Source organism: Calonectris borealis, chromosome 26 (genome assembly GCF_964195595.1).
Source record: "Calonectris borealis chromosome 26, bCalBor7.hap1.2, whole genome shotgun sequence".
Taxonomy (NCBI): Eukaryota; Metazoa; Chordata; class Aves; order Procellariiformes; family Procellariidae; genus Calonectris; species Calonectris borealis.
In genome coordinates, this window is record NC_134337.1 from 3,793,945 (window position 1) to 3,819,854 (window position 25,910).

At 51.3% G+C, this 25,910-nt stretch overlaps 1 protein-coding gene across 10 annotated transcripts in view; it reads right to left on the bottom strand.

The window, feature by feature from the left end:
- Positions 1–25,910, bottom strand: part of ANKS1A (ankyrin repeat and sterile alpha motif domain containing 1A) — a 110,275-nt gene that overhangs the window by 10,781 nt on the left and 73,584 nt on the right. For all 10 annotated transcript variants that reach the window (XR_012677306.1, XM_075174075.1, XM_075174070.1 and 7 more), the window contains 6 exons: positions 20,132–20,238; positions 4,341–4,439; positions 3,817–3,969; positions 3,540–3,647; positions 613–777; positions 123–248 (listed from right to left, as the gene is read on the bottom strand). Coding sequence is in view for 9 of the 10 variants with exons in the window: in XM_075174075.1 (XP_075030176.1) it covers positions 123–248; positions 613–777; positions 3,540–3,647; positions 3,817–3,969; positions 4,341–4,439; positions 20,132–20,238 (758 nt within the window). In the remaining variant the exon portion in view is untranslated. The remainder of the gene's footprint in view (positions 1–122; positions 249–612; positions 778–3,539; positions 3,648–3,816; positions 3,970–4,340; positions 4,440–20,131; positions 20,239–25,910) is intronic.

The following is a 25,910-nucleotide window of genomic DNA, read 5'->3' on the forward strand; positions in this document are numbered from 1 at the left end:
GCCGTGGCTGGGGAGGGACAGGTCACCCAGGGAGGGGGAGGAAGTGTGACAACTCTACATGCAACAACCTGACCCCAGAGCCTCCTCATCCTCGCCACCCCCAGAAGCCAAAAGCCACTTACGTTGGCCTCGTACCCGCAGGACTCGAAGATGAGCTTCTCTGGCTGGTGCTGCCAGTTTTGGACTGGGGCGTACGGGGCAGCTAGGCTGGGGGGGCGCAGGGTCAGCTTTGACTCCCGACGGTCCTCCTGGAAGGGAAGAAACATGGATGTGAAGCCACAACAGGTCCAACCTGGGTTGAAACACAGATCCCAGGAGGGCTCTTTGGGTTGATGCAACTGAGGTTCATGATGGCCAAATCCCACAGGGGCTGGGAAGAGGCGGCACGCTGTGGGTGAAGGTGCCAGTGCTGATGGAAGTGTGGGTCATCCATTTTCAAGGTGAGACTGAGGCATAAACGAGCTGCTGGCTCTAATGCTGGAGGGAAGCTGTGCCTGACCGGCTCTCTGGCTCTCCATGCATCGTCCTAACTCCTCGCTGGCTCCAGAGAAGGGGGAGTCTGCACTAAACTGAGCAGAGGGGCCCCCAGGACACAGAAAAGCACCCACTGACCTGTGCTTTGTAGCGCTCAGCTCTGGAGTAGGGAGCAACCTCGGTGCCACGGTCGTGTTGCCTCTTCCCGGTGTCCCCGGAGGGCAGCAGGAGATCGGCGGATCTGCCCGTGCAGGAGTCGTTCTGGCTCAGGGGCGACGACGTCTGGGACATCAAGTCCTGGCACTGAAAGAGGCAGACACCAATAACCATCCCGGTCAGCCTGTGCCACAGCCGTGCCCACCCCTCGCACCCCCACACAAAGGGTGCAACGAACAGAGCTAACGGGGTCAGCTCCTGCTCTGCAGGCTCCTGCCTCAGTGCCATCAATCACACCATTTATTTTCCGCACGATACCCTTGGTTTGCTCCAGGACGGTTTCAGGTAGGTATGCAGCCCTGCCCAGCACACCTCCGCCTCCCGTGAGCTCATGCCGGGAGGGCAGGAGACACGCTGAGCTGTGGGCAGGGCGTTTAGAGAGGAACAGGCTCTGCTAAAGCACTAAGCAAAGCACTCAAAGCCGCTGACCATCAGCCACCCCAGGAGAAAAGCCCTGGGAGCCCAGCGAGAGATCAGCCCAGACGCCTGACAGCCTGGCTCTTACTGCAGGCAAGAGTCGCTGCCTGTACGTGCCAACCGGCCCGGCAGACAATGCGGGAAGCTCACAGCTGCAACACGCATTAGTCCTATTCAACGGACTTGCTTAATTTGCCATTGACGTCCTTCCGCTCCCCACGCCGGAGCCAGGCGCTGGATCGCACCAGCTGTAGCACCAGGAAATGCTGCAAATGGCCCATTTTCTTACACAGCCTCCCCGTCCAGCATATCAATCAGTTGATGCTGCACCAAAGGACTCCTCTCCCCGCCCAACAACGCTGCCTTCAGTCTCATCGGTCTCAGGAGGAGACTTCAGAGAATTGCAGATCCTCAGCTGGATCCTCTGCTGCCCGTCCGGGCTTTTGTTGTCTGGAAAGGGGGTGGTTGAGCAGCGGGGCGAAGGTGCAGGGTTTGTACGTGGCACCCTCCCGGCTCCCAGGCACACGCTGCTGGTGCAGTACCAGCGTGAACCCTCTCTTTTTTTACACCTGAACCCCAGTTCCTAAAAAATCCAGTGTGACCAAGCAGGGCACAGCAGCCCAACTCGCTTCAGCTAAGACTGTTTTGGTTGAAAAGCCTTGGGAATCCAAGGCAGGAGGGAAGAGCTCTGCAGCAGGGCAAGGACCAGATGTTTGGGATGGGGAAACTCCAATCACTCCCAATTCCTGCTCCAGGAAGCTGATTTGCAAACACTGGGAGGAAGCAGCACGACACGCTCGCCCTCCGTGGCACGCCGCCCTGCTCCCGAGATCGCAGGTTAGCTGCAAGCTCAAGGGGTTTTGCCAAAATCAGCTCTCAAATGTCGGTTTTCAGGAAGAACGGCGAACGCGACGGCTCCCCTCCCAGCCAACCCCGATAACGAAGGGCTTGACATCCTCAGGCTACCACTCCCGCAGCAAAAAATCAACATCCACAAATCACGTCGAGTGCTATTTGGCAGCGAGAGCAAGAGCTCTAGAGAAGCCCAGCCGGCCCAGGGAGACAGATCTCAGACTCCCAACCGGCGCAATCAAAACACAGGTCCCAGCTGCATCCCATCTCACCAGCTGAGCCATGTCACATTCCTGCCTGCGGGAAGGCTGCCTTACATCTGGCCAGGAAACAAGGGGAAGAAAGTCAGCTCAGTATTCCCCTTCGGTGCAGGGCACAGAGGTGGGAGTAGCACCCTGCTACCCGTTCAGTGCAGGCACCCACCTTGCATGGAGGCACCTGATCCGAAGGAGCTGCCTGATGTTTCCCATGGGGCAGCATCCAGAATTTGACCTGCGAGGGCTGGATGTTATCTTCCCCCACTCATTTCAACAGCAGGGTCATGCCCGTGCGAGTATTTGCTGCTTGGGTCGCTGGAGTTGATAAGGTGAAAAGCTGAACCGATGCAACTGGCCACGTTAAGATTTCTCCCAGCACTGACGTGTTCACACGTTTCAGCTTTGTTTGGCACAGGGAAGATGGAGTTTGACCCACAAAGAAGAAAGCTGAGAGCTGGTAAACTTGTCCACCACTTCAGCTAGAGCGCGTCCCTCCAAACAAACGATGGCATTTGTTGTTGTGGGGCCCAGCTATAGCAGAATTTGTACAAAATTTGTAAGTTGTTTTTACTCTGCCCAAGCGTTCCAGGTGCTCTGGTCAAGTCAGAGCCAGCCTGGCTGTTACATTTCCCAAGTTGTGCTTGACCATGCTCGAAATGGGAGTATTGGGCTCTGCATCATCTCCAGCAGCAGCCAAGGTGCATCCATGGGAACTGTTTAACACAAAACACTCCCTCCTCCGCACGGCCAGATGTGCGGTTGCCTCAACGCTTCAAGAACTTTCTTCCCAAACCACCAAGTATCTGAGAACCAGGAGCAACCCAAGCTTCCAGGTCAAATGGATTTGTTTTAAAAAGAAACAAGCCATTTAAGTTTTACCCTTTCCTTTTTTAAAAAAGCAATGCAATTTTCGAAGATCGCTCTCTACGCTTATTACTCTCAATACTTACCTTCAAAGGAGTTTTAACTTAGATATTGACATTGTAGGGTTTTTTCCCACCATTTTTTATAGATTTTGCTAGGTAGAATTTCCTGTGCATGAAAGCAGCGGAGTAAGGCTGAACGTGCCTCCCTCTGTGAGCCTGGACCCCCACCCAGGACCTGAGCTCTCAGTAAACAGCCCCTACAGATCTCTGAGTCCCCCAGAGGTGATAGCTGCTAATCAGAAAGGGGACAATTACTCCTGACAGACCCGGGTTTAGCTCTTTGAAAGAAAGGGAGGAAAGTGAAGGAGAGCCAGGACAGAAGAAAGCACCCCGGCCACTGCCGAGCGCGCTCCGCACAGACATATCAGCCAGGCGGGGAACGCAAACAGTGACTCACTCTCAGCTGCGAGAACCGCGGCGGCTTTGCCGGTGGCTCCTCGTACGGTCTGTCTGCCAGAGAGGCGATGATCCTCTTCCGATGGCCGAGCAGATTCACTTTCAACACCTGCAGGGAGAGACCATGGTCACTGTAGGCTTTCCTGCCCTCGGCACCAAGCAAAGCTTCCCCCCTTCGAGCAGCGCTGTTCCCGTTGAACACGGCTGCCTGCAAGTCACAGCCTGGAGGGAACGTGGGCAGGATCTCACTGCCGTGGCAAGAGAAAGGCAATACTCACGTTCACTATTTCAAGCTCCCAGAGGTTTTTCACAGTGTCAATAGAGCTGTAGCCGCTCGAGAGGAAGGACTGAACATAATCCTGCAGCCCCAAAGAGTCGAGCCACGCGGGAACCGAAGGCTGGCTGTTCCCATCACAGCCCAGGGGTTTCAACTGTAAAAGCACAAGAAAGGGGTTAAAAGCCCCAGTGGGCTGGGATCCCAGCGTCAATTAAAACCAGTTTAAAGGCCATCATCATCTCCATCAGCAGCTTTAAAGTAAAAAATCACCGTATAAACAGGCAATGCACTTAGGATCACAAGTGGCAGGAGGGACAGCCACCCTCTCCCCAGCACAGAGTCATGCCATCCACATAGCTTGGCGGACCAATATACTCCTCCTCCTCCCTGCTATTCCCAAAACCCTTCCCACAGCCCCTCGATCCCTCTGTGGGTCACAGGGACGTGGTTTTTGTTTCCTCTGCTTTCACAGCCGTGGTGAGCAACGCCCTGACCCTGCTTCACGTGAGGGGTGTCGGTGCTGACCTTCGGGAGGGAGCGAGCAGCCTGGAGGAGCTTCCGACGGTGCTGCGGGTCACCGATCCCGATGTCCCGAAGGTCCTGGTCTTCCATGACATTACAGCCCTGCAGGGACAGGAAGGAGCGACATGAGGGCAACAGAAGCCACATCAGGTGCAGGAGCAGAGATCACGCGCGTTACAGCACCCTCCTGACCTCCCAGCACGTCCCCACAGCAGGAGGAGGAAGAGGAGGAGGAGGAAGGGCACCGAGAGGGGCTGTGGCACACATGGCATCGGTGGGGCAGAGCACTGCCACCCCCTCCCTCCCGCAGCCTACTCTGCAGCATCCTCTTCCAGCCATTAGATTTCAGGCCATCGCTTACAGCAACCTTTGATGCGCAGATGCTTTAATCACTGCGTAACAGCACCCAAGTAAACCCCAGCCCCCCTCCACGCGTGGCGCCTGAGAAGGGGCACTCAGTTCTGCTCAGCCTCCCTCCACGGCCACAGAGAAATCTGAATTTCTTTCCATGAGAGCAGGCAACCTAGTGAAGGTCAGACTTGGCCGCCGTCCCCCGGGCAGGGAGGCAGCCCACCCCGCGCCGGCAGAGATGCTCTGGTCGCCGCACGCCGCTCTGTTAAAGCCCATTTTCTGCCCCTCTTCCCCCTGCAGAGCACACGGACGCATGCAGAGCGCACTGACATTACCCCCCTCTTAAAAGCCTCCATCACAACCTGCTTCCCTGCCCCTCGTACCTGGGGAGAGCTCAGCGGGAAGCCCGGACGCATCTACCCATGGCTGGAAGAGCCACGCCGCTGTTTGACCGCGGGCTTCGGCTCGAGCCCAGACCCCCCCTCCCCAGACCTGCCTCCCTCTGCTCTCAGGAGAGTCACAGCTGAAGGTCTGAGCTGACAGCGCTTCGCTGTTCCACATTTTGGTTTTATAAGAGAAACCTAATTAAAATTGGCTGTCGGGCAATACGCGGCTGCAGGGGCATGCAGGCTGTGGGAACAGCGGGCTGAACGGCCAGGGCTTCAGGAGGGAAAGGCGAGGGGAAGATCGCCAAGTATCCTCTCTAAAAAGGGCAGCAAATGTTTTATATTCCTTCCCACCCCGCACCTTCTGTAGTATTTCAGCACGTACGTTTTGCTAAGTACCACCTGCTTTAAATGCAACAGCCAAAGGTGAAAGCAGTGAGCTGCTCTCCGAGCAGCCGACCCCCCCCCCCGAGCATGCCCTGCCAGGGCAGAGGAGGAGGAACAGCTCTTCCCACTGTCCCTTCCACTCTCAGATGCTCCTGGACAAGCGCACGGGCCCGTTTGCAGCCAGGGCAGCTCACGGGGAAAGCTTGCCTTTGGCGATGGCTTTATAAGAGTCACCGGGTGCATTTCATGCAGCCAGATGCCAGCCTTGCAGCCAAACGCCGGCCGGCTCGCTCCCGGCAATGCCGGCACCCGCTTTGCTCCTGACTTGCTTGGTTTGTGCCTGGTCTACGACAGCACCCGGGCAGCATCGCTCCCACCACTTCCACAGCCTGGTGCGGTAACTGCGGAGTAGGACGCCAGGCGGCTTTCCGCCCCCGAGAGCTGCTCTTCCCCTCGGCCGCAGAGAAAATCGTTCAGAGAAACAGAGAATTAACCCTGCAGATAAGAGATGCCCGAAGCAACATCGCTGGGAGAGCTGCCCTCAGAGGCCAGACTGCAGAGAAACAATTACTTAACAAATGACAGTGGCAAATTAAAGCAGCGGGTGGCGGGGAAGCAGGGCCCTGCAGACACTCCGTGACCGTCAGCACCCACAGCGCCGAGGCGGAGGCTCCGCTGCCTCCATCCTCCCTTGGCAGGCAGGGATGCCCGACGCCCTCAATTCCTGGCAGGCCGGGGGGGGGACCGAGACCGCAGATCTGGAGCAGACAGCCGCAGCACAAAAGCATTTGCCTAGGAGTTGTTTAAAGAGCAGAAAGAGCCGGGACTAAAGACCCTGCAGCCGATGAGGGTGGTTCGCTCCCTGTTTTCCAAAAGGTCAGTTTATACCAGCAGGCTGCGGCGCTGGTCTGCAGTGCCACTGCCCCGCTGCCAGCTGGAAAGAGCTACTGCCACTGCTCGAGACAGCACCCTGGGTGGGCGGCAGCTCTGCAGGGGCACGGGGCCGCACCGATACCTGCCTTGCCTTTCTCGGATTGCACCCCACATCCTGCAAGCAAGACCACGTGAAACGCCTGGCTCTCACCTGAGCGGTAACGCTACTCACACAAAGCTCTGGGCAAGGATGTAACTATGTCATATAAGCTGTTCTGAGGTCCCCTCAATTGCACAAGATAAATTAAAAAAAAAAAAAAAAAAGTTTTTTGTTGGTTGAAGGCTCTGAGGGTGCCCATTTGGTGCAAGAGCAGCAGCAGGCTCTGCTGCATTGAGAGCAAACCCCTTCCGTGAGTAAAGCGGAGAGGCTGCCGCTGTCAGAGGCAGTGGTCGCGTCGGCTGGTTAGCAGCAGCATCCCAGCAAAAAAAAATGAAAATATCCCTCCCCTTTCTTGCTCACAAATTTTAAGCCAAAGAGCCATATTTGATGTGCATTCCTGTAACAGCGGGAGATTGGGCGCTCAGCTCAGGGGAAGAGGGAAAGGATTAAAGGCAGCTTAACTCCCCTGACACGCACCTTACCTGGCACAAACGTTTTTGCATGCTACAGCTCTGCTACAGGGATTGCCAGAAGATCCTGGCGAGGCAGCGTATATGCAAGGAATTCATCTCCTAGAGGGAGATGGCTTTTAAAGGGCTTTTATAAATGGACAGAAGAGGGCTAGAGCAAGTGATGGGATTTCTCTTGTAAGCCTGGAGAGCAAAGCATTACTGCCCTGCCTGGGGAAGGCAAAGGGAAGCACAGGAAGGGACTGACTCACCAAAATCCCTGCAGCAGGTGAACGTCACACCTCGGGTACCTTAAACCTGCAGGTCCCGACACCTCAGCCCGCTCTGCTCCCCCAACCTGCCCATCTTGGTGCTCTGCTGCTTAATTCCGCTGTAAGGAGCTGGGTGTCAGAGCTGCAGCAGGCGCGGGGGCTCGAGGAGGATGCTAGCAAGGGCACGGCTCCCAGCGAACCCTTCACGCACCAGGACAGCAAGAACGGTTCGCAGCCAAATGAGCTGTGACCATGGTGATGTGTAATTTTCACGTATAAAAATTAAACAAGCTTGCTGATCCTATTTACATTTTTACTCATGTGTATTTTCCAATGTTGAGCCTTTCTGGTGCTAATCCACTTCAGCACAGCAATGCCTGGCTAGCACAGCCACGTTCCCTCACCAGCAGCACGGGGCTGGCAGCTCACGCTCTCCTAGGATGCCTGTTTTATGCTGACACGGCCAGTGCCAGGCCCAAGGCAAGGCAATAGGTGTTCTCCCACTTTTGGCATCTCAAATTCAAGGAAAATTGCTTGCAAAGACACAAGCTCGTTAAAGACTGTAAAGCCTACAGCTTTCTCCAACACTCCTTATTTTTATGTGTTGCATTAAATTCCCTCAGTGCCAGTCCGTATTCTCAGGGTCCTTAACAAGGATAGACAAAGCACAGCAGCTCCGAACAAATCATTACAGTCTATTGTGCATGAGCCTCCGCTTAGAGAAACGTCCTTTAAACCCATCCACATTTCATCTCCTATGAAAAAAATATAGTCTGCCACTAAAACAGATAATTAAATGCAAACACACTGGAGATCTTTTAACCTTTGCCAAGCGAACAGATGAGCAGACTTTGAACCTGTTTGCATTTAACACGCTGTTCAGACAAAAGCCAAGGGGCAGAGATGCTTTGCCTGGGCCACCACCGCCACCTGCTCCCGAGCCACGCTCCTCCAGCGCAGCAATAGCCGCAGGTTTGGTTAGCGCCCTGCCCGCTGCTCGGGCTCCTGTGCCTGCAAAACCACCTCTCTGCTCAACCAGCAACTAACGACTTAGCACAAAAAGGCCCCGAAGCCAGGAGGGTTCCCAGCCACGGAGACCCAGCTGGGGTCTGCCGCGGCTTTCGTCCTTCTCTGCCTCTCCCGGCATCTCGCTTGCTTCTCACCGCCAGCCCCATCCTGACCTCCGCACCGCGGGCTCACGCTGGGGACTGGGCTGCTGGAGGGTCTTAGGTCTGTCCCTGAACCAGCAAGAGCCATTTCGTCGCTGTACTGGGGAGGGGATGACCGCAGACACGTCCACACCCAGCAGCTCGCGGAGGAAAAGGGAACAAGGCATTCGTCACCGAGATGAAACAAAGCCTCTTCGTTACAAAGGGCTGCTCAAAAGGAGATCGCCTTGACGCAGGGCTGCAAAAATTTCAGAAAAACTGCTGTAAGGGTTTGTGAGGGTTTTTGGGGGGAGTTTGGTTTTGATTTTTAAACACTATGCCAACACAGGTTTTTGTTTGCTTGGTTTTAGTTCTTTTTTTTTTTAAACAAAGGTCCCTTTGGTGCTGACACAGGTCGGCACCCAGGTCAAAAGGTGCCATTTCCCAAGCGCCCCGCTGAAGGCTGCAGAGCGGTCCCGGCAGCCTGAGCCCAGGCTCACGGTCAGCCCCGCTCCGGGTCCTCCGAGGACGGATTCAGCAAATGCCCGCGGCGGGGGAGAGGAAAGCTCCCAAGGACTCGCTCTGCTGTTAGCTGGATCCTCTATGATCCTCCAGCAGCAGCCTCAGAAACGCCAACTAGAATCGAAAAGACTTTCCAAAGACCTATTTCAGACGTTATTCGTTGCGACAAGTGCTTTTTACCTTGCGCATTTCTCCCGGCTGCGGGGCTGAGCGGAGCGAGCGCAGCTCAGGGCTGCACCGGGCCAGAGCTCTCGCTTTCACCCACGCTGGGGAAGAGGGGGACAGCCCCGCTCATGCCAGCACCTCACCATTTTCCCCTCGCTTCCACCAGGAACGAGCTCTCAGCATTTCCTGCACTGCAGGTGGCTTGTTCAGGGTTTGTTCCTAGAACACACACCCTTGTGTTAATCCAGATTTTAGTATCACACCATGCACACACGTTAATCCATCTTGGTAGAAAAGCTTTGGCAATTTTTTATGCCCAGAAGAGCTGAGATGATCCCTAAAAAAATCCACCAGGAAGCAAAGGCTGAAATTTTTTCTGCAATGGACACAGGAGCGCAATTTCCCCCCTAAGCTTCAGCTGCACACATGTGCATTAGGCGGAGGAAGGGAGTATTTCTCCAGTGCAAGTGCATCTATAATGCGGTGAAATGCATCACCCAGATGAGCCCTCCTCCGCTCCCACTAGCAATCCAAAGAGCCTGAACGATCAGCCCAGCCGCAGGCATCTGAAACTGGGCAAGGTGAATGCCACTCCCCGGGTCCAAACTGGCAGAGACTGGCTGCCAGACAGTCCGGAGGGGCTTTCATCCCCCAACCTGGCCTTCAGCTTCCTCAGAGTTGAACAGAGCTCCCTCCACGGAAAGGCACAAACACACACGACCATGAGGGGCACCTCTGAACCCCGTCTCTGCCCTCTGCATTGCCCCGAAGGAGGGCAGAGATCTGCCAGTGACCCACGTCCTCGTCTGGGCTGCCCCAAAGGATGCTGGTGCAGCCGACCCGCCTGCAGAAACACAAGCTTTTAGAGAAAGGGTCTGCTTTAGTCATACTTCACATCTTGCACTGTAATTAAACAGCCTGCAAGGCTCCAGGTTTCTCATTAAAGGGGAAAAAAAAGCACAGTCAGAGGTTACATTGTAGGAAGGTAGCGTCCCCTCCTGCTAGTTAGGTGACCCCGAAGGCAAGCGTGCCAAAATCGGAGCTGCCGAAATCTGCCGGCATTCCTCCTCCAGCAGGGCACTCTGCAGGCACTTAACTACCCAATTTTCAGATGCTGCTTCTTGCACAGAGCCTGGCTTCAGTCCATCCTCTCTTTCCAGCTAAGGAAGGGCCCGAGGCAAAGAAAGTTTCGTATAGGACGCGTACTCTTATCCAGCCAGCAATGCAGTTTAATGAATCCCGACTGTCTCACTAAGCTCACGCTAACGCAAGTGCTGTCTCTTTACTAAACCCTGTATTAAAGACAGGCGACGGACTGCAGGGAAGACGGGGACCGGAATGTGTTTGCTATTAAAAGCAACAGATGCAAAACCCAAACACAGCTTTTCCAGACTACAAAGGCTTCTGCGAACATCTATAGCAGAGTGCCTTCAGCTGGATGAGCCAAAGCGTCCATTTTTTCTTAGATTAATGCATACAAAGCTCTTTTTCTTTTTCCCTTCAGTACATTCAAGACAATTTGCATCTTGTCAAGGATTTTGCTGCCACTGCTATTGCTTTACTTTTGGCAACCAAAAGCCTGGATGTGGGAGGTGGAGACGCATCCAGCTCACCATAGACCCAGCCTAAAGAGGGATAATACACAGCAAGTCCTGAAAACAGAGGTTGCACCTTCCTTAGCCTCAACACCACTTGGATTTCTCCTTTCAGATGAAAAAAAGGATCAGGAACCTTCATTTTGGTCATCTTGGGACCGGCTAGCTGCAGCTTTCAGGAACGTCATGCAAGCAGGCAGTACAGGATTTGCAGTCCAGAATACAGCGGCTCGATTACATACTCAGCAAGGGGATTTGGCAAGCCCCGCGTGGCTCTGCCTGAGCTTGGTTACTTGTAAAAAGCCGCTGGTCTTCATGGCCCCGCAGCTGCAGGCAGCATCCCGAGGATAAGGGAAGGCAGCGAAATTCAGAAAGATGAGCTATAGCGAAGGTATTCCTGGGAGCTGACAAAGCTACCGCAGCCAGCAACGAGCTCCTCGTCCCCAAATCTATCAGCAGTTAATGACGAAGCACCCTCTTTCCCTGCAGGGTTTGGAGGTTGCACATTTAGCCTCCGCCAGCCCCTCCGAGCCGTGCGTTCAAACCCGCCTGAGCAGGGTGCAGGGAGCCTCCAGCCAAGCCCTGCTCCCTCCGCAGAGCCCGGCCAGCCTCGACCCCCTTACTGCATACGGGGCTGTACGGATCTGCACTTGGAGTAAAAAGCCCCACTAATATATCTTGTTCAACAGGACAAGAGCAGCTAATGCCTCGTTAATGGACTAATTTATAAGCTTGTCCTAGAAACAAGCTTGCATTCTGTCTGTGTATCTGCACGATTTGCACTTGGGGGCTTTTCACCCGAGACCCCCGGTGCTAGCACAGAGCATCACCCCCTTTTACAGCCAAAAAAAAGCTAAAAACTCCCAAAATAGAGCCTTGATTACAGACAATGCTGAATACCTACAGCTCCATCAGCTCAGCCCCTCCAACAAACCTGCGCCAGTGGCTTATTTATCTCAGAGCAGGCTGACGACCCCAAAGCCGGGACATCCACACCCCAATTTCAGAGCCAGGGGACCAGCACTTGGTCACACAAATATGTATTTGTAATTGGCCTCGTGATCCGTGGGGTTTGGTGCCTTCCCTTAATGGTATCTCTAGTTTGAGATAGTTCAGTGGAAACTAGGGGAAAAGAAGCATTTGTTTAGCTAAGGGCACGACAACGAAGCCTTAGCTCTTCACAGAGCATTGATTGTGGAAACGGCTCATATACAAAAACCTACAATAAATCCTAGATTAGCACACAGCCACTTCATTTTTGTTTAATTTTCTTCCCCATGCAGGCTGGCAGCGTGACAATGGCAATGGAGGGAATCGGTCATGGTTGTCAAGTTCAGGCAATTTTATTGAGAGGAAAAAAAAAAATTAACTGCTACTTTAATGGCTTTTTTAATGTTTATTGGGCCCGGAGCTACTAATGAATCAAATGTAAGTATCCTCTAAATTGCCAGTTCTGGTCCACCCACTTTGCTCCTCAAAATCCACTCTGAACTCGCTGCTCTCCGTGAAGTCCGTGTCCATCATCTGGGGAGCTTCAGCGCAGCTCTGCCGTGTTTCCCCGGTCAGAGCCGCGGGTGAGCGGCCGAAACGCTCTCTCAAACCCCGGATCATTGCATGTCTCCACTCTCACCATTCCCTTCCAGAGAAAACCCAAAAAACCATACCATGGTGGACAAAGCACAGTCCTTGTGAACCACCCAAGTAGCATGTGAAACCCACTGGAGAGCTGTCAAAAAAAACTCATTTCATTGTATGAATCGATTTCCACTCAGACGCTTGGCAGAAACCCTTACGCAACGGTCCAGTTCCACTCTTACGGAGCGTCCATCCAGGGCATCAAAATCAGTCTGGGGACCAAGAAATGCATTTCCAGTAGGTTGGCAGCAATGATAAACAGCAGACAATACCATGTAACGTGGCTGATGTACTCCCTGCCTAGGTCATAAAAATAAATGAAAGCCATTTCAGGAATAAATCTGCCAGCTGGCATGAACCAGTCCAAAGAGATCCCCAAACCTGATCAGCAATCATTAAAAGGTAGACTGCCAGCACCTCAAGGTATCAGCAGTATTTACTTCCACCCACACCAATTTACAAGCTCAGTCACCGACCTGCAGGACAGAGCTTTGCCGCACAGGCGCTGGGAAGACCAAGTCCAGAACCAACCACTCAAGAGCTTCTGCCTGGATGAACAGAGCTTGCTTCAGCTTGAAACCAAGCCTACCTGCCCAGGCACAAACTACACATGGGGGCTTACCTGGGTCTATACTAAAGTATTCTCCAACAGCTGCAATCACGCCAAGTTCTCTCTTCGTTTCACCAAGCGTAGAAGCAGTAAAACCTTGTCTGTGGGATCTCTGATGGGTCACTATTCTTCATAGATCATTACCGGGTGCAAAACACTACTGGAGTATGTCAGTTAAGACTTCCCCAGATGACTACTATAAAATGACAAGTTTTATATGAAAATAGAAAAAAGCTCTGGGACACACACATTCTCCGAGCATGCTAAAAGCCTGGCTGCTGCCCAGGGGACCAGCATCTGCGAGCCAAGCTGGGTAGTTATGAAGTGGATCACGCAAAGCAGAGCTACGATTCACCGAGGACGCCAGGAGATGCCCCGGGCTCCGGCAGGACAGGTATCGGGTGAAAATGAAGATCATTTGCAGGGGGATTTGCAGGGCGAAGGAGACCCAGCTCTGTGCACGTCCCGTCCCTCGGCAGCTGGGAGGGCTGTCCTCGGTCCCAGCCTGGCAGATGCTCACTGAGCTGCACTTCAGCTCTGCTCAAACATCAAGCCAATGCCTCAGCTTTACATTTTTATCAACCGTTTGCTTGCACACACACACAGGGGAGAGAAGAGGAAGGCTCTTTCGTAACGAAGACCACTGCAGGCTAATCTAACATGGCACTGAATAACATTTAAACAAATTAATGTCAGTAGTCTAAATTATTTGCAGACACCCCGTTCTACCATCATGTTTCTACCACTTCTCCCCAGTTATAAAAAAAAAAACAAAACCAAAAACCCAGAGAAGCCCACGGCGCTACACAAGGAGAACAGATTTCCGTTTCTGACACTGTCTCATTGAATCAGCATTAGCTGCTTTCCACACACTCCATGGGAATCCAGGCTTGAACAATAAAAAAAAGCTATAAAAATGGTTTATGTTCTGTTTTACCTGCTCATTTGTGAATCAAAATATCTTTGGACTGAATAAAAAGTTCAGCTGCAGAATAATGGTACAATTGCCAGAGCATGTGAGGTTTGCCCTTCTCAGATGTCAGCCTGAGAAGTTTTTTGGGGTAGCAGCAAACATTCAGCCCTCCAAGGGAAGGGAAAAGCTTTTGCAAGCATCTCAGACACATTTATGGGATCTGTGGGATCACAAAACACTGTAGTGAGGGTGCAGGTAATGGCATTTCCTTCCCCACTTCTCGTGGGGAAATTCCATCATGAATTATTGCAATTCCTTCTTATTACACTGGCAATGTCCCTTCCTTCCCAAAACAGCCCAGCCTGGCCTTCCCTCTAGGTCATTCCTGTGTTTGCTGGAGGGCGCTGGGATGCGCTGTGCATCTCACAGTGCAAAACCAGTTTCCCATGGACCTCCCGAAGGGAGCAACTGCTGCAGGGGCACTGGCGATCACAGGAGACACGATGGCACCAAGCTCTAGGAGCAGCAGAATCCCTCTTGGTCCATATTCTTGTGACATTTTTCCTGCTCTTACAGCTCCCCCAGCTCATTACCGGCCAAGGACTATTAAGTCGATTTATGGTGCATTTTTCTGAATGACACTGCTCACTCATTGCTACCGTTTTGTGATCTGACCTTTTACTTTCCTCCTCTGGTGCAGGATGAGGCAATGGGTCTCCCGAAACCCCGCGCACACCCAAGGGCTGCATTCCTCCACGTGGGAGGTAGCAGGGCTGGCTTCTTTTGGGTGGTGGGGTATTCTTGGTTCATTAGTACTGTTTAACATTTGGCATGCAATTCTCCCGAGGATTTTATTCCATTTGCAAAGCTGTATTTTTGCTAAGTCAAGGACAGCACAGCCCATGCCAGTAATACTCAGCTAGCAGCTTCAATTCGGTTATGTTTACCCACTGCACAAATAAACCTTTCCCCTCTAATGAAAGGATTCCAGTAGGCTGCGAAGCAGAGAAGGAGAATTTGAAGCGCCATCTCCATTTTTTTTAATCCCCGGCTGGCTGAACAGGCTGCTCTTCGAATTAAAGCCCCACATTAAAAGCAGAAGTTGAGTGTCACAGTCTGATTGCCCCGAGCCAGCATCGCGGGCAGTGAAGGTCACCCAGCGGCAACGGAGAGGATGAGCGGAAGAAACTGCTCCCTTGGACGGCGGGGTTCGTGCTGGAGGGTAACAGCAAGAAAATCAGGGAAAGTCTCTTTCCTAGCATTGCACACAAACACCACAACAAAGCTATTGTAGGCAACTTAAAGGGAAGATAAGAATTCCTCCAGACACAGAAATGTGGCCCAATATGCAGGTGTTAGTATTTGGAAAGAGAACTCAATCTTTTAGAAAACTAAGCTACCTAAATCCATCTTTTATAGCCCCTTTCTTCCCTCACCCAAGCCAAAAGGTTACACACAACCTGAAGTAAACGTAGGCGTCAGTCCCTTCCCAGAAACACGTACATTGGCAAGCAAGCTTCAACGTCCTGTCAAATTGATGTTTAAATAATCCTGCTGACTTGTGTCAGCAATACCCACCCCGACTGAAGGCAGTACTTGATCAAGACCCTTTCCTCTGAACTAGGCATAAACATTCTTGGTTTCGCATTTGACTGTGAAACGGGTCAGCGTCACCGAGATGCTCGCGTGTGCCATATCAAACGCTGCACCATTTTGTTTTCTTCTGCAGATTTAACAAGAATTTTACATCATGGAAACACTGATCGAGAAACTCTGCTTCCAGTGCTGGAAAAAGCAACACATCAGTGAGGCCAGTGCTGCAAACTCAGCCCGTCTGCAGCGTCCCATCCCAGCTCCAGTTCCTAAAACTCCCAGTAGCTGTGTCCAGGCAGGATGACAGTCATTGCATTTATGCATTAACACTTGTGATTCCCTTCTCCTCGCCATGGTTGTGTCGACTTGTTCTTCCCCCATCACCAATTCACAAGCCCTCAAAAATCTCTGCAGGTTCCAAAAGTGAGAATATTCCCAACAAGCCCTGCCTGACACCACTCAGAACCAACGGGTACTACAAGTAACACTCTATTATTTGTCCTGAATTCCCCCAAAAGAGAAACGGCGCTGGTAGAGACAGACGCACGCGGGGAGGGTCAGTCCTGACGGCAGTCATCACTCTCTTACCAAAGCAGACCTGAACTGCAACAGAAATTTTTAGTTTGCTGACACTGAAGTGCTGATGTCCCAAGCTGTGGGCAAGGGGTCCTGCTGGAGCATGAGGCCCCCAGCTCTAAGTCACCAAAACCTTGTCCCAGATGCAGAGCTGGAATTCCCAAAAGCAGAGAAGCCTCAGCTCGACATTCACGGCCCACCCCAGCTATCTGCTGAAATACACTTTTACCTTCTCTTTTTCTAGAAAAACCTGTAAAATGTTCACGACTCACATTACGGTTTACATCTCCAGCCCTGCCTCATCGTAAACCTGTGAAAACTGCAGGTCTCCAAAGTCCCTTTCAGCTGTCAATGCTGCCTGTTAAAGCGTACGAGCAGACCCCGAGAGAGGAGCAGGATTATTGCCCCCTCCCCGCTCCCCGGGTCTCCTCGGTGCTGCTGGAGATGCAGCTTGCACAGAGCTATCACCAGCGAGGTGCCCGGTCGCGTGTCCGGAGGGCGCAGATAATCACCTCATAACGAATCTCTGGATTTCCGAAAAGAACAGAATTATTATTCTCGGAAACAATGCATGTTTCTGCCTTCCTAGATTAACATCTAATTAAGCAGCCCAATGCATTTACAGAGCACTTTTCAAAATCCCTTTACCATACCGTGCATTCATGAATCATTTCCCTTATCTGGGGGGTAAGGGCTTTTATAACACAGGGTGCAAATTAACACAAGAGCCAACTGAAAACACAGAGGAAATTAGGAATTCCTGAAACCAGAACTGGCTAAACTATGGGCTACAAGAGCACTAAAAAGCCCCAGACAGGCTTCTGCACCCTCCAGTTTTTGTCTCTTACCACTCCGTACTGCCTACTGGGTAGATAGTACGTTTTAAACATCTTATTTTTCTTAAGTGAAGAACAGCACCAAATGCCACTGTGCCACTGGACTTCACCCAGTCCCCACTGCAGTTACAGGATTTGCTCTTTGTCAGACTGTTTTCTTAATCCTACTTTAAATTACTATTTACTGCAGGCTGAGCATTCTTCACAAGTATATTAAAGAGCTCTTCTTCTAGGACGCTGCCTCGGTTTTACAGCTGTACTATCACCACACATCTAACAGTTTGCTCTTACAATGCTTTTCTTGCCTACCCAACGCACAAATTTCTTGTTTGCTCACAATCGGGCACCCGGGGACTCGGGCAGCCAGGGCAGCGTCCTCGGCATACCGAAAAAACCGCAGCGCTATATGCAGGGAGTAATGCAATGCGAAATCTTACATAGAAAACAAGAGCGTTTCCGTATCAAAAGACACCAACTTCTTAATTTTTGCTACTAAAACTTAATTAGCCTCATAGCCCATCTGGCAATTTGCAAACCATTACCCAGCATTCTTTGGACCTTGAAATATTTAACATAATGAGGCCCTAATAGGGACTAATCCTTTCACAGAAATCATTTAACTCCAGGAAAATAATGCCACTTAGTTTGAAATATTCTTCGTTAGCGATTGAAAGTAGCAGTTAATAAAGCCATTGTTATGTAAAAAAGAAAAGGAACGGACACCCTGCCATGCCAGGCGCCAAGCATCCAGGTCCTTCCAGTACTCGCTGCACTAGCCAGCTTCAGCGTTTACAACAACTTTAATAATTCATCTCAGAACATCAAAATCGCTACTAAAACCAAATTAACTCCTTGTTCCTCATTTGTACTGTATCTGAAAGTTTTACTCCCACATCAGAAGCTGAAGGCAAGTAACATCACAGAGGAAAAGATTCTTAATAATTAAACTTTCCTACTGGGCTGACTGTATTAGCTTGAGGTTCCCAGGACTCGGATGAAAGGATTTAAAGCCAGTCTTGGCATGGGTGCCAGAGTCAGCTTCCTAGTGAAAGGGATAAGCAGCAAAACGGAAATCAGACAGGGTTTGCAGGAAATCTTCGTTAAATTGACGTTTTAAAATTGAGAGGAATGAGTGAGGCGAGTGTCCCACTTCCCGAAACCAGCAGAAGCCGATTCCCTACACTGGGAGCGGCTACCCAGCACCGGATGGGGAAGAAGAACATCCAGCCGTGATCCAGCAACTCCTACCACATACACCACAAAAATCAAACTATGAGACATGTACAAGGAGCCTTTGCTTTCATCTTATAAATGACAAAATTCTGCATCAGACAGTTTGCAACTAAGCGTTGCCATGTACTGCAAATAAGCACAATCAATAAAAATTCCTGCTTCCGAGCCTCCAGCTCCTACCTCTCTGGGGACAAGTGGAAAGTTAATTTCCTTTGTTATTAAACTTCTGTGCTGAGAGAGGTCTATCATCACACTTGTCAGGCAGGGCCAGTCAGAGTAAAGGCATTTTTATCTGCTAACTCCTGGAGTGAGAGCAGCCCACTGATACCACAAAGGTCAAAGTTCCACCAGCAGAGGATCCCAGGCAGGGGTATGGGGTATTATTGAATTTAAATTCATTGTACCATCTCCAGAGCATCCCAGAAGTTGAATCAGACCGCCCTCAGCGTCCCGGGGATGCTGAAACCTTGCACAGAGCTGAATGCACCTGCCTGAAGCACAGCGGTCCCAGCAGCCAAGGGTCCACTGAAGGGCTGGGACCAGCTGGGTGGGACACTGGGGGGGCCGGAGCCCCCCGGGAAGGGCTGGGGAGCAGCGGTGGGAGCTGTCCCTGGTCCTGCCCAGCTGCGGGCGGTGCTGGAGCCCCCTCGCCCGGGGCTTCTGCGGGGGCAGCTCGCCCCAAATCCTCCCCGGGGAAGAGGGAAGGTGCCACACACAGCTGTAGGAACAGGATACGGTGGAGGCAGAGGGTGCGTGGTAAGACCATCGCCTGTCGCCGGCAGTTTTTCTCTACTGAAGGTGCATAAATAGCTGTAAAATCCAGCTCTTTAGGGGAGCGTTCGTCCTGCCAGGCTAAGGGGAGACAAAGGGATAAGCTGCTTGCCATGGAGGCCAGGAGGTATGGCTGGATACTGCCACAGTGCTTGGAGATCCCGTGACATTCACAGGGACATTCATCCTGTTGGTCAGGTCATTTTTTAGAAGCGTAATTACATCCTGCCTTTAAGTACCCCTACTGACACTGCTCCGATGCGCACTTCCTTGCCCCTCCATCCTTGCCCTATCCAATCTTCCCTTCTTTCTCCAGCTGCCCCCCAGGTACCCTCACCGCCGTCGGATGGCCGCTGTGTTTTCCGAACCCCCTTCACCCAGCTCACATACAGCCGTCAAGCGCACATCCTCCTGGGTATCACCTCTCCGCACCGTCCACAGCACCAAAGAGATGCCTCCACTCCCTTTCCAAGGCAGGATATGACATTAGCCCAAATGACTTCTCCAAAGGTTTACATCCATTTTTGGAAATTCTTTATTTGCAAAACTTGGGAGTCCACACTCAAAAAGCATTTCTTTAAGCCATCCAGGAAGAACCCTCCCACAGCACCACGATTTTCTGTCTTTGCAGTTCATCGGTCCATATGATTCTCAGATTTTTACACCATGCAGCTTTAAGTTTCTAGACACTATTTAAAAAAACAAAAAACCTCAACATTAAGCATTGCCATCTTGTCATCATTAGGTTTCAGAGCCAACAGTGTCAATGCAATTAAGCACAGCTCATTAACATCCTGCCTGCATGCTTAGAGGAAGTATACTTCCAACAAGAGGTCTACCGCTTCCTTCACAGTCCAGAACACAGACTGCTCAGTGATTTCTCCAACACACTAGTGAATTTCAGATCCCATTTCTGGAGTAAATTGGATAGTAAAGATTTAGGGAGCAGAGTAAATAACATTTTGTATCAAAATTATAGTGAAAAAACTATAACACCTGAATGAAACGTGAAGATGAATGACCCTGACCCAACACAACCCTCATTTCTTCCTTTTGTCTAACCCTCTACACACCCCCAAGACCGTTCTGCTGGGCTGCAGAACCCAGACCTGCTCTGCAGCTGGCACGGGGTATCGATAACAAGTGAGGGTTTGGTATCGATACCAAGTGAGGGTTTGGTATCGATACCAAGTGAGGGTTTGGTATCGATACCAAGTGAGGGTTTGGTATCGATACCAAGTGAGGGTTTGGTATCGATAACAAGTGAGGGTTTGGCCACCACCTTTGTTAGAGCCCGTGGGTCCCACCCAGCGACTTACCAGGAAGCGGACATCATCAAAGCCGTTCAAAAGCAGCTTACTCTCATATTGCTGCAGGCCAATGGACTCCAGCCACTCCCCGACACTCTGCTCCAGCATCCGCGAACCTGACGAGAGAGGAATCGGCAGACGCTTGAAAAGGGAAAAACCGTTAAGGCGGTAGCAGCGGCACTCTGAGGAAGACAGATGGCATTGCCACATCATAGTCATTACCATAAAGAAACTCAAAAAATTATGCTCAGAGTACAACAAATCAGCTGGCAGACAATTCCTCTTGTGTGCACAGACCATGGACAATAAGCTTCTAGTGCCTCCACGGGCTCCGGGTTTAATTTGTATCCCAGTTAACACTCAGAAAAAGAAACACCTTGCCCGGGCAAACTGTTTAGAAGCACTCCTGGGACCACGACATCACATGCACTGCTTTCAGGGCTCAGGCGAGTTCCTTGCCAGGCAAACATATGAAGCCCAACCCCACGGGGATGCGGATCCACTCCTTGGCTCGTCTGAAGGGGGCGGGAGGAGGGTAGCAAACTTTCCCCCAAGGCATTCCCAGCCAGTCGTAGGTGCGAGGGAATGGAGTGGAGCCGCTCACAAACGCCCAGAGCTGCGCCGGTCCTCTCGTCCGTGCAACTTCGGACGCACCACCCTGCTCAGCGGGCCAGCGGAGAGGGCCAGGCGCATCGGAGGCACAAAGCGGCTAGAGAGAAAATACATCTTCATGCAGCCGAGACACAAAACAGACACGACGGACTTTCAGAAAAGCAGCAGAAGCCAGACTAGAGCAGCTGTCCACAGGAAGACATGCAAGACAAAGAAAGCACACAAACTGCAGCAGAAGAAAAGAAAGGCTTATACTTTTTTTCCCCAAGCAGTCCTGAAAGAGGCAAACCATGGTAAGAGCTTTTTCTCTCTGTTATGGTGTTAACAGGAGCAGAGGTGTGAGTGACCCCGAGCACGAGTCTGAGAGTCCTGGCACTGTCATTTTACCACCTATCCGGACGCATGGCATTTCAGCACGCTGCTCGGACCGGGCTGGCTGCACTGGAGAGTCTAACTACACCGCTGCACGGGGTGACAGCAAGAAAGACAGAGGAATCAGTACGGTTTTCACCCAATACATTCAGTCCTGCCAGGTGTTTGGTGCATGGTTGTATTTGCCCTTCTTTCATTTTCTTCAGCTCAGCGCAGCTGCTGCATCCGAGCCCCTCACTCAAACCGGGAGCAGCTCTGGAGGAGGCGGCATTTTAGTTCCTTGCTTCCCAACCACGTCAAAACAAAAAGAAACCAAATGCAATCACACTCTCTCCTCTTCCCGCAGCAGCTCAAGTCCGAGACATGCCCTGGCACCTCCTCTCAGCTCTGATAAATGAGATTCTTCCCAACACCCTACAGAAGCTGTGCAGACAAGCTCTCCCTTCCCTCACCCCTGGGAAGAGAGTCCAGTGACTTGTTACTCTCCTCTAGAAAAGCTTGAGACCTTAAATATGACAAAAAAAAGTTCAGAGATCTCCTTTTCATCAGAGAATTTGCTATGCAAGACAGGCAGAATTTTTCAGGCTTCTTAGCACATCTGTTTCAAGGAGATACGCAAAGAAAAAGATGATCAGGAAAACCAGGTTTGCTTTCTTTGAACCTTCAGGTCAGCTGAAGCTGTTTGGTACCTTCCAAGCCATCCTTCCCACCCCCGCCCGCTGCAACGGCTGCACAACACAGGGCTCACGGTGTTATCTGGAAATTCTTGGGGTAAGGGATCCTGCTGCTCTGGTCCACGGGAGAGCTCCTCTGCCAGGTGAGCCGCGCTCGGCGAGTTCGAGAGAGCCGGCCAGTCTTTCTAGTGCACACTGCAGCACGAGAAACGCAGAGATCACAAAAGGTTTCCGTCTCCCTCCCCTATCACAGCCTGTGCAGAAGGGCAGCATCTAAACCTGGAATTTATGCAACAAGCTCCCGCTCGCCCGGGGTCTCCATCCTTCCCTTCCGTCGATCCTTGCTGGTCCGCCAGCAGCCAGGCAGCCGTGTCCCCTCGCCGAGCAATTGCGCGTCCTTGCAGCGCGCTGCAGCGGCGTGCTTTGTCTGAAGGCAGCGAGCTCCACGCTTGCCGTTCCACTCTCAGTCCTGTCTCCTGCTCTCACATTGCCTGTCCCTCCCTTCTCTTCATCCTCTTACCCCTCCCAGCTTTTCCATCCACTGTACAAGCAGCGAGCAGCCTTCGCAGCAGAAGCTGCAGGAGAGGGGAGGGAGACACAGCAGCTTTCTAACTCTCTAGTGGAAATTAATGACTTTTCAATATTTACTCGATGATGGACTACACAGCTTGGGTTTTCAAAAATGATGTTACAGGTCTGCTTTAACAGTTCCAAGTGATTTGTGGCTCGCTCAGAATTAATTTATCGAGAGAGAGGTGAGGAAACTGCTTGCTGCCTACTACAGCATTTCTGGAAGCAGTCGGCTTATTGGCAGGGGGAATGAAACCACAGCAGTTCCTTCCTCTGGGCTCCTGAATTTCATTTTAAAAAAATTATTTACTCTACTCAGCCTTTTGTACACTCATAAATGTATTTCTGCTTTTAAAGGGGAAACCTACAGTGGCACCAAGTGCAGGTTTTCTGTTTCTAAAACCACTTCAAATCAAGAGAAAACAGAGGGAGGGGAATGGAGGGGTTTACTTTAAAAAGAAAAAGAAGAGAACAGATGCCCCAAAACATCCTAGACTGAAAACAAGGAAGTCCAAAATACACTTAATATTTGCATGTTATGAGGATGACAGGGGAGCAAATGGATCCCAGTCACTGTGCCCCCCAGCAAGAGCCCGATCACAACTTCTGATTGAAACAAACTCCTAATTCTCAGCTCCATCCTTCTCCTTATGCTCCACAGTTTAGGAATCCTACCTTTAAAAGGTCTGCAGGTGGAAGAAGGGGAAAACAGTCAATAGAGTGTAGTTAGAAATAATTAGAGTATTTAAAAGTTGCAAAAAAAGCAAGCCAAGCAATTCAGTTCTTGCAGGACATTTTTCAAGTAACACAGCATGCTTCAAAGAAAACAGGAAAGGGAGAGGGCTACCAGGGCTCAGAAAGGTCCTTTTACAAGATACTGTTTCAAGAATGACCTTTAGTGCAAAGTTTGAGTCTGTTTGGAGGAAGAAATAAGTACGTGGGCCATGCCAGACAAAAAGCATCAACCCCGTTTGCTCATGGAAACGGATAACAGTTCAACGTGACCTGGTGTGGCCTGAAGGGACACAACCAAGCTTCACCGGGAAGAAAAAACTGCAAGTCCAAGCAAGTCTTGATGAAACCACTGTCCACACACAAAGTGAGCATGCAGACAAGCAAATCAGGCAGTTATTGTCACAGCTGGGGACGATCACCAGCTGAAAGTCCTTAAATCCACTGAGTGGGCTATAAACTCAGGCAGTGCATTAGGCAAGATGGATAGGCAAGGAGAATGTAGTCACTAAAGCTATCAGATGCAAGAAATACAGCCAGCGTCCGACTTTACTGGAACTAAGATCAATTAGCCAAATGCAGATTGCTAACAAATTTCCCCCTCTTTTGTCCAGTGAAACACCAAGCACGTTCCTCACGTCTCAAGTCAACTGCAGAGTTAACTCACCAAGCCCCAAACGCATTCCCTGTCCAGCGCAGCATGCCTCCCGCCTGCATCAAGCTGATTTATTGAGCAGAGACCACTCATCTCTATTTTTGGGGAGAGAAACGCTGCCTGACAAATCACCATAACCCAGGGAGCAACACACTTGCTTGTTCAAAGCCAGCAGGGAGAGGAGACGCTGCAGTGCAGCGGGGTTGAGTTTCTGCGGCGAGACCTGTACTCCCCTACCCCCCTGACCCACATCTGGAAGGAAGGGATGATCAGAAGAAGGTTGCTGGAGCTAAATAAATGCGTGACTGCAAAACATGCATGCAGAGAGACACAGACGGAATACAAACATCTGTTCCCAGGCCAAAAAAAATCCAAATGCAAAGGTTAGGTGGAATCCAGTACCCTCTAAAAGATGGTGTTCCTTGATTCCCCTCTGAAAAGCACTTACCGCAACACGGATCAGTGACAGACTTCTCCTTTCCTCCCACCTATACCACCCCACCCTCGGGAAATACATTTGGAAGATTTTCTTACAAGCTCTACCAGGAAATCAGAGGATCGAACCTGTTGGCCAAGAAATAGATTCCAGCTCCAAATTCTATAAAGATGCCAAGATGCATCTAATTGTCTTATCATCCAGGGGCCTCAGAAGTTTAATGTGCTCGTCCATAACACCATGGCAAGACACGGAAGTTTTGTTACACTGTTTTACGTGAGAAAGCTTGACGGTACAGGAACCAGCTATTTGCCCAAATTTGGGAAGTCTGGGGCATGGCAGGGACCTGAAACCAAGCGTCTCGGGGCCTGGGCTTGTTCCAGCACGGCTCCAAGGGTCCCTGCTTTCCCTAGACGCAAGTCAGTTGTACGTAATAACTGCCGGTATAAACAGACGCCAAACATACTCATCTCCGCAGTAACTGCCAAGCAAGGATTTTACCTTTCCAGGCAAATTAATGATCCCAGAAACAAAACTAGCCACGAGTCCCAATATCCTCGAAGCCCATCCATTTTTGAGGATGAGGGCGCATTTGGAAAGTTCCCTGCAGCTCCCTGCACATTTGGGATATGATCTGAAGCGTTAAAACAGCCCTAGCAAAGTCCTGAGGACCAAAAGCTAAACACGGCTAGAAAACAAAAACGTGGATGCACCTCAGGCCAGCTTCATCCTTGCAGCAAGGGGCTGGCAAAGCACTGCCCGCGCTCTGGCTAGCTGCGCTTATAGGAAGGGAAGGAGAAACAGGGAATATGTACAGCAGCTGATCTGCATAGGAGGGATCCCAAACCGAGCGTAAGGTAGCACAGCCCGCAGGAAAACACCCGGCTTCAGGACAAGGCAGCTCCTGGGTCTGCCTGCTTCCAGAGACGGGTGTCCATTTTGCTGAAAACTCCCTGCACAATGGCAGCTTTTGCTGAAGTGCTGGCTCCTCCTCTCCCCTCCATGTTAGACCTCTTCACTAACGATATCGATCCATCACACTCGCTGCTACAGCCACGGCCGGCTCGGGGAGGGGAGGGCTTGTCACAGGCAGGATGTTGAACAGTTGCCGTTGCATTACACCAAAAACCACACACCGTTTCGCATCCCGCTGCAAAGGCATTGGACCCTAGAAAACGTCAGCTCTAATCAGCACGTAGCATCCAGGGCAGGCACAGGTTAAACTCCCACTGGGAAAGCATGGTGGATTCCTCCTCACCAAAGCTAAAATCCGAGTGACAAATGGATAGGAGATAAGCTTTATTACGGCAAGCGTGAGCGGATACATATTAGCATCTCATCAAGAGGAGACGCTGCCCACCCGGCGCAGTTCAGACGCAGCAGTTTGGAGGTGAAGGATTTAAAAGGACAGAATCCTTCAGGCTCTCCGGCATCCTCCATCACGCTGCAGTAAAGGAAAACAAGCCTTGAGTTCTGCTTTTGTCTTTGCTCCTGATTTAAAGGCGGAGAAGGGAATTCATGCTTAAAGTATAGGGGGGGAAGCACCTGTCCTGCAAGCAGCCTTGTTTAGTGGGTATCGATAGCTACGGGAATACTCAAACAGCCTCGCATCACCCAAGTTGAGGCACGTGGCAGATTAACCACATCCAAAGGGCACGGCCACCACGACACCCGTGCTGACCCGCAACCGGCACCACCCCAGTCCTGCTCCCAGCACAGCCGCTGCCCTAACAGAAG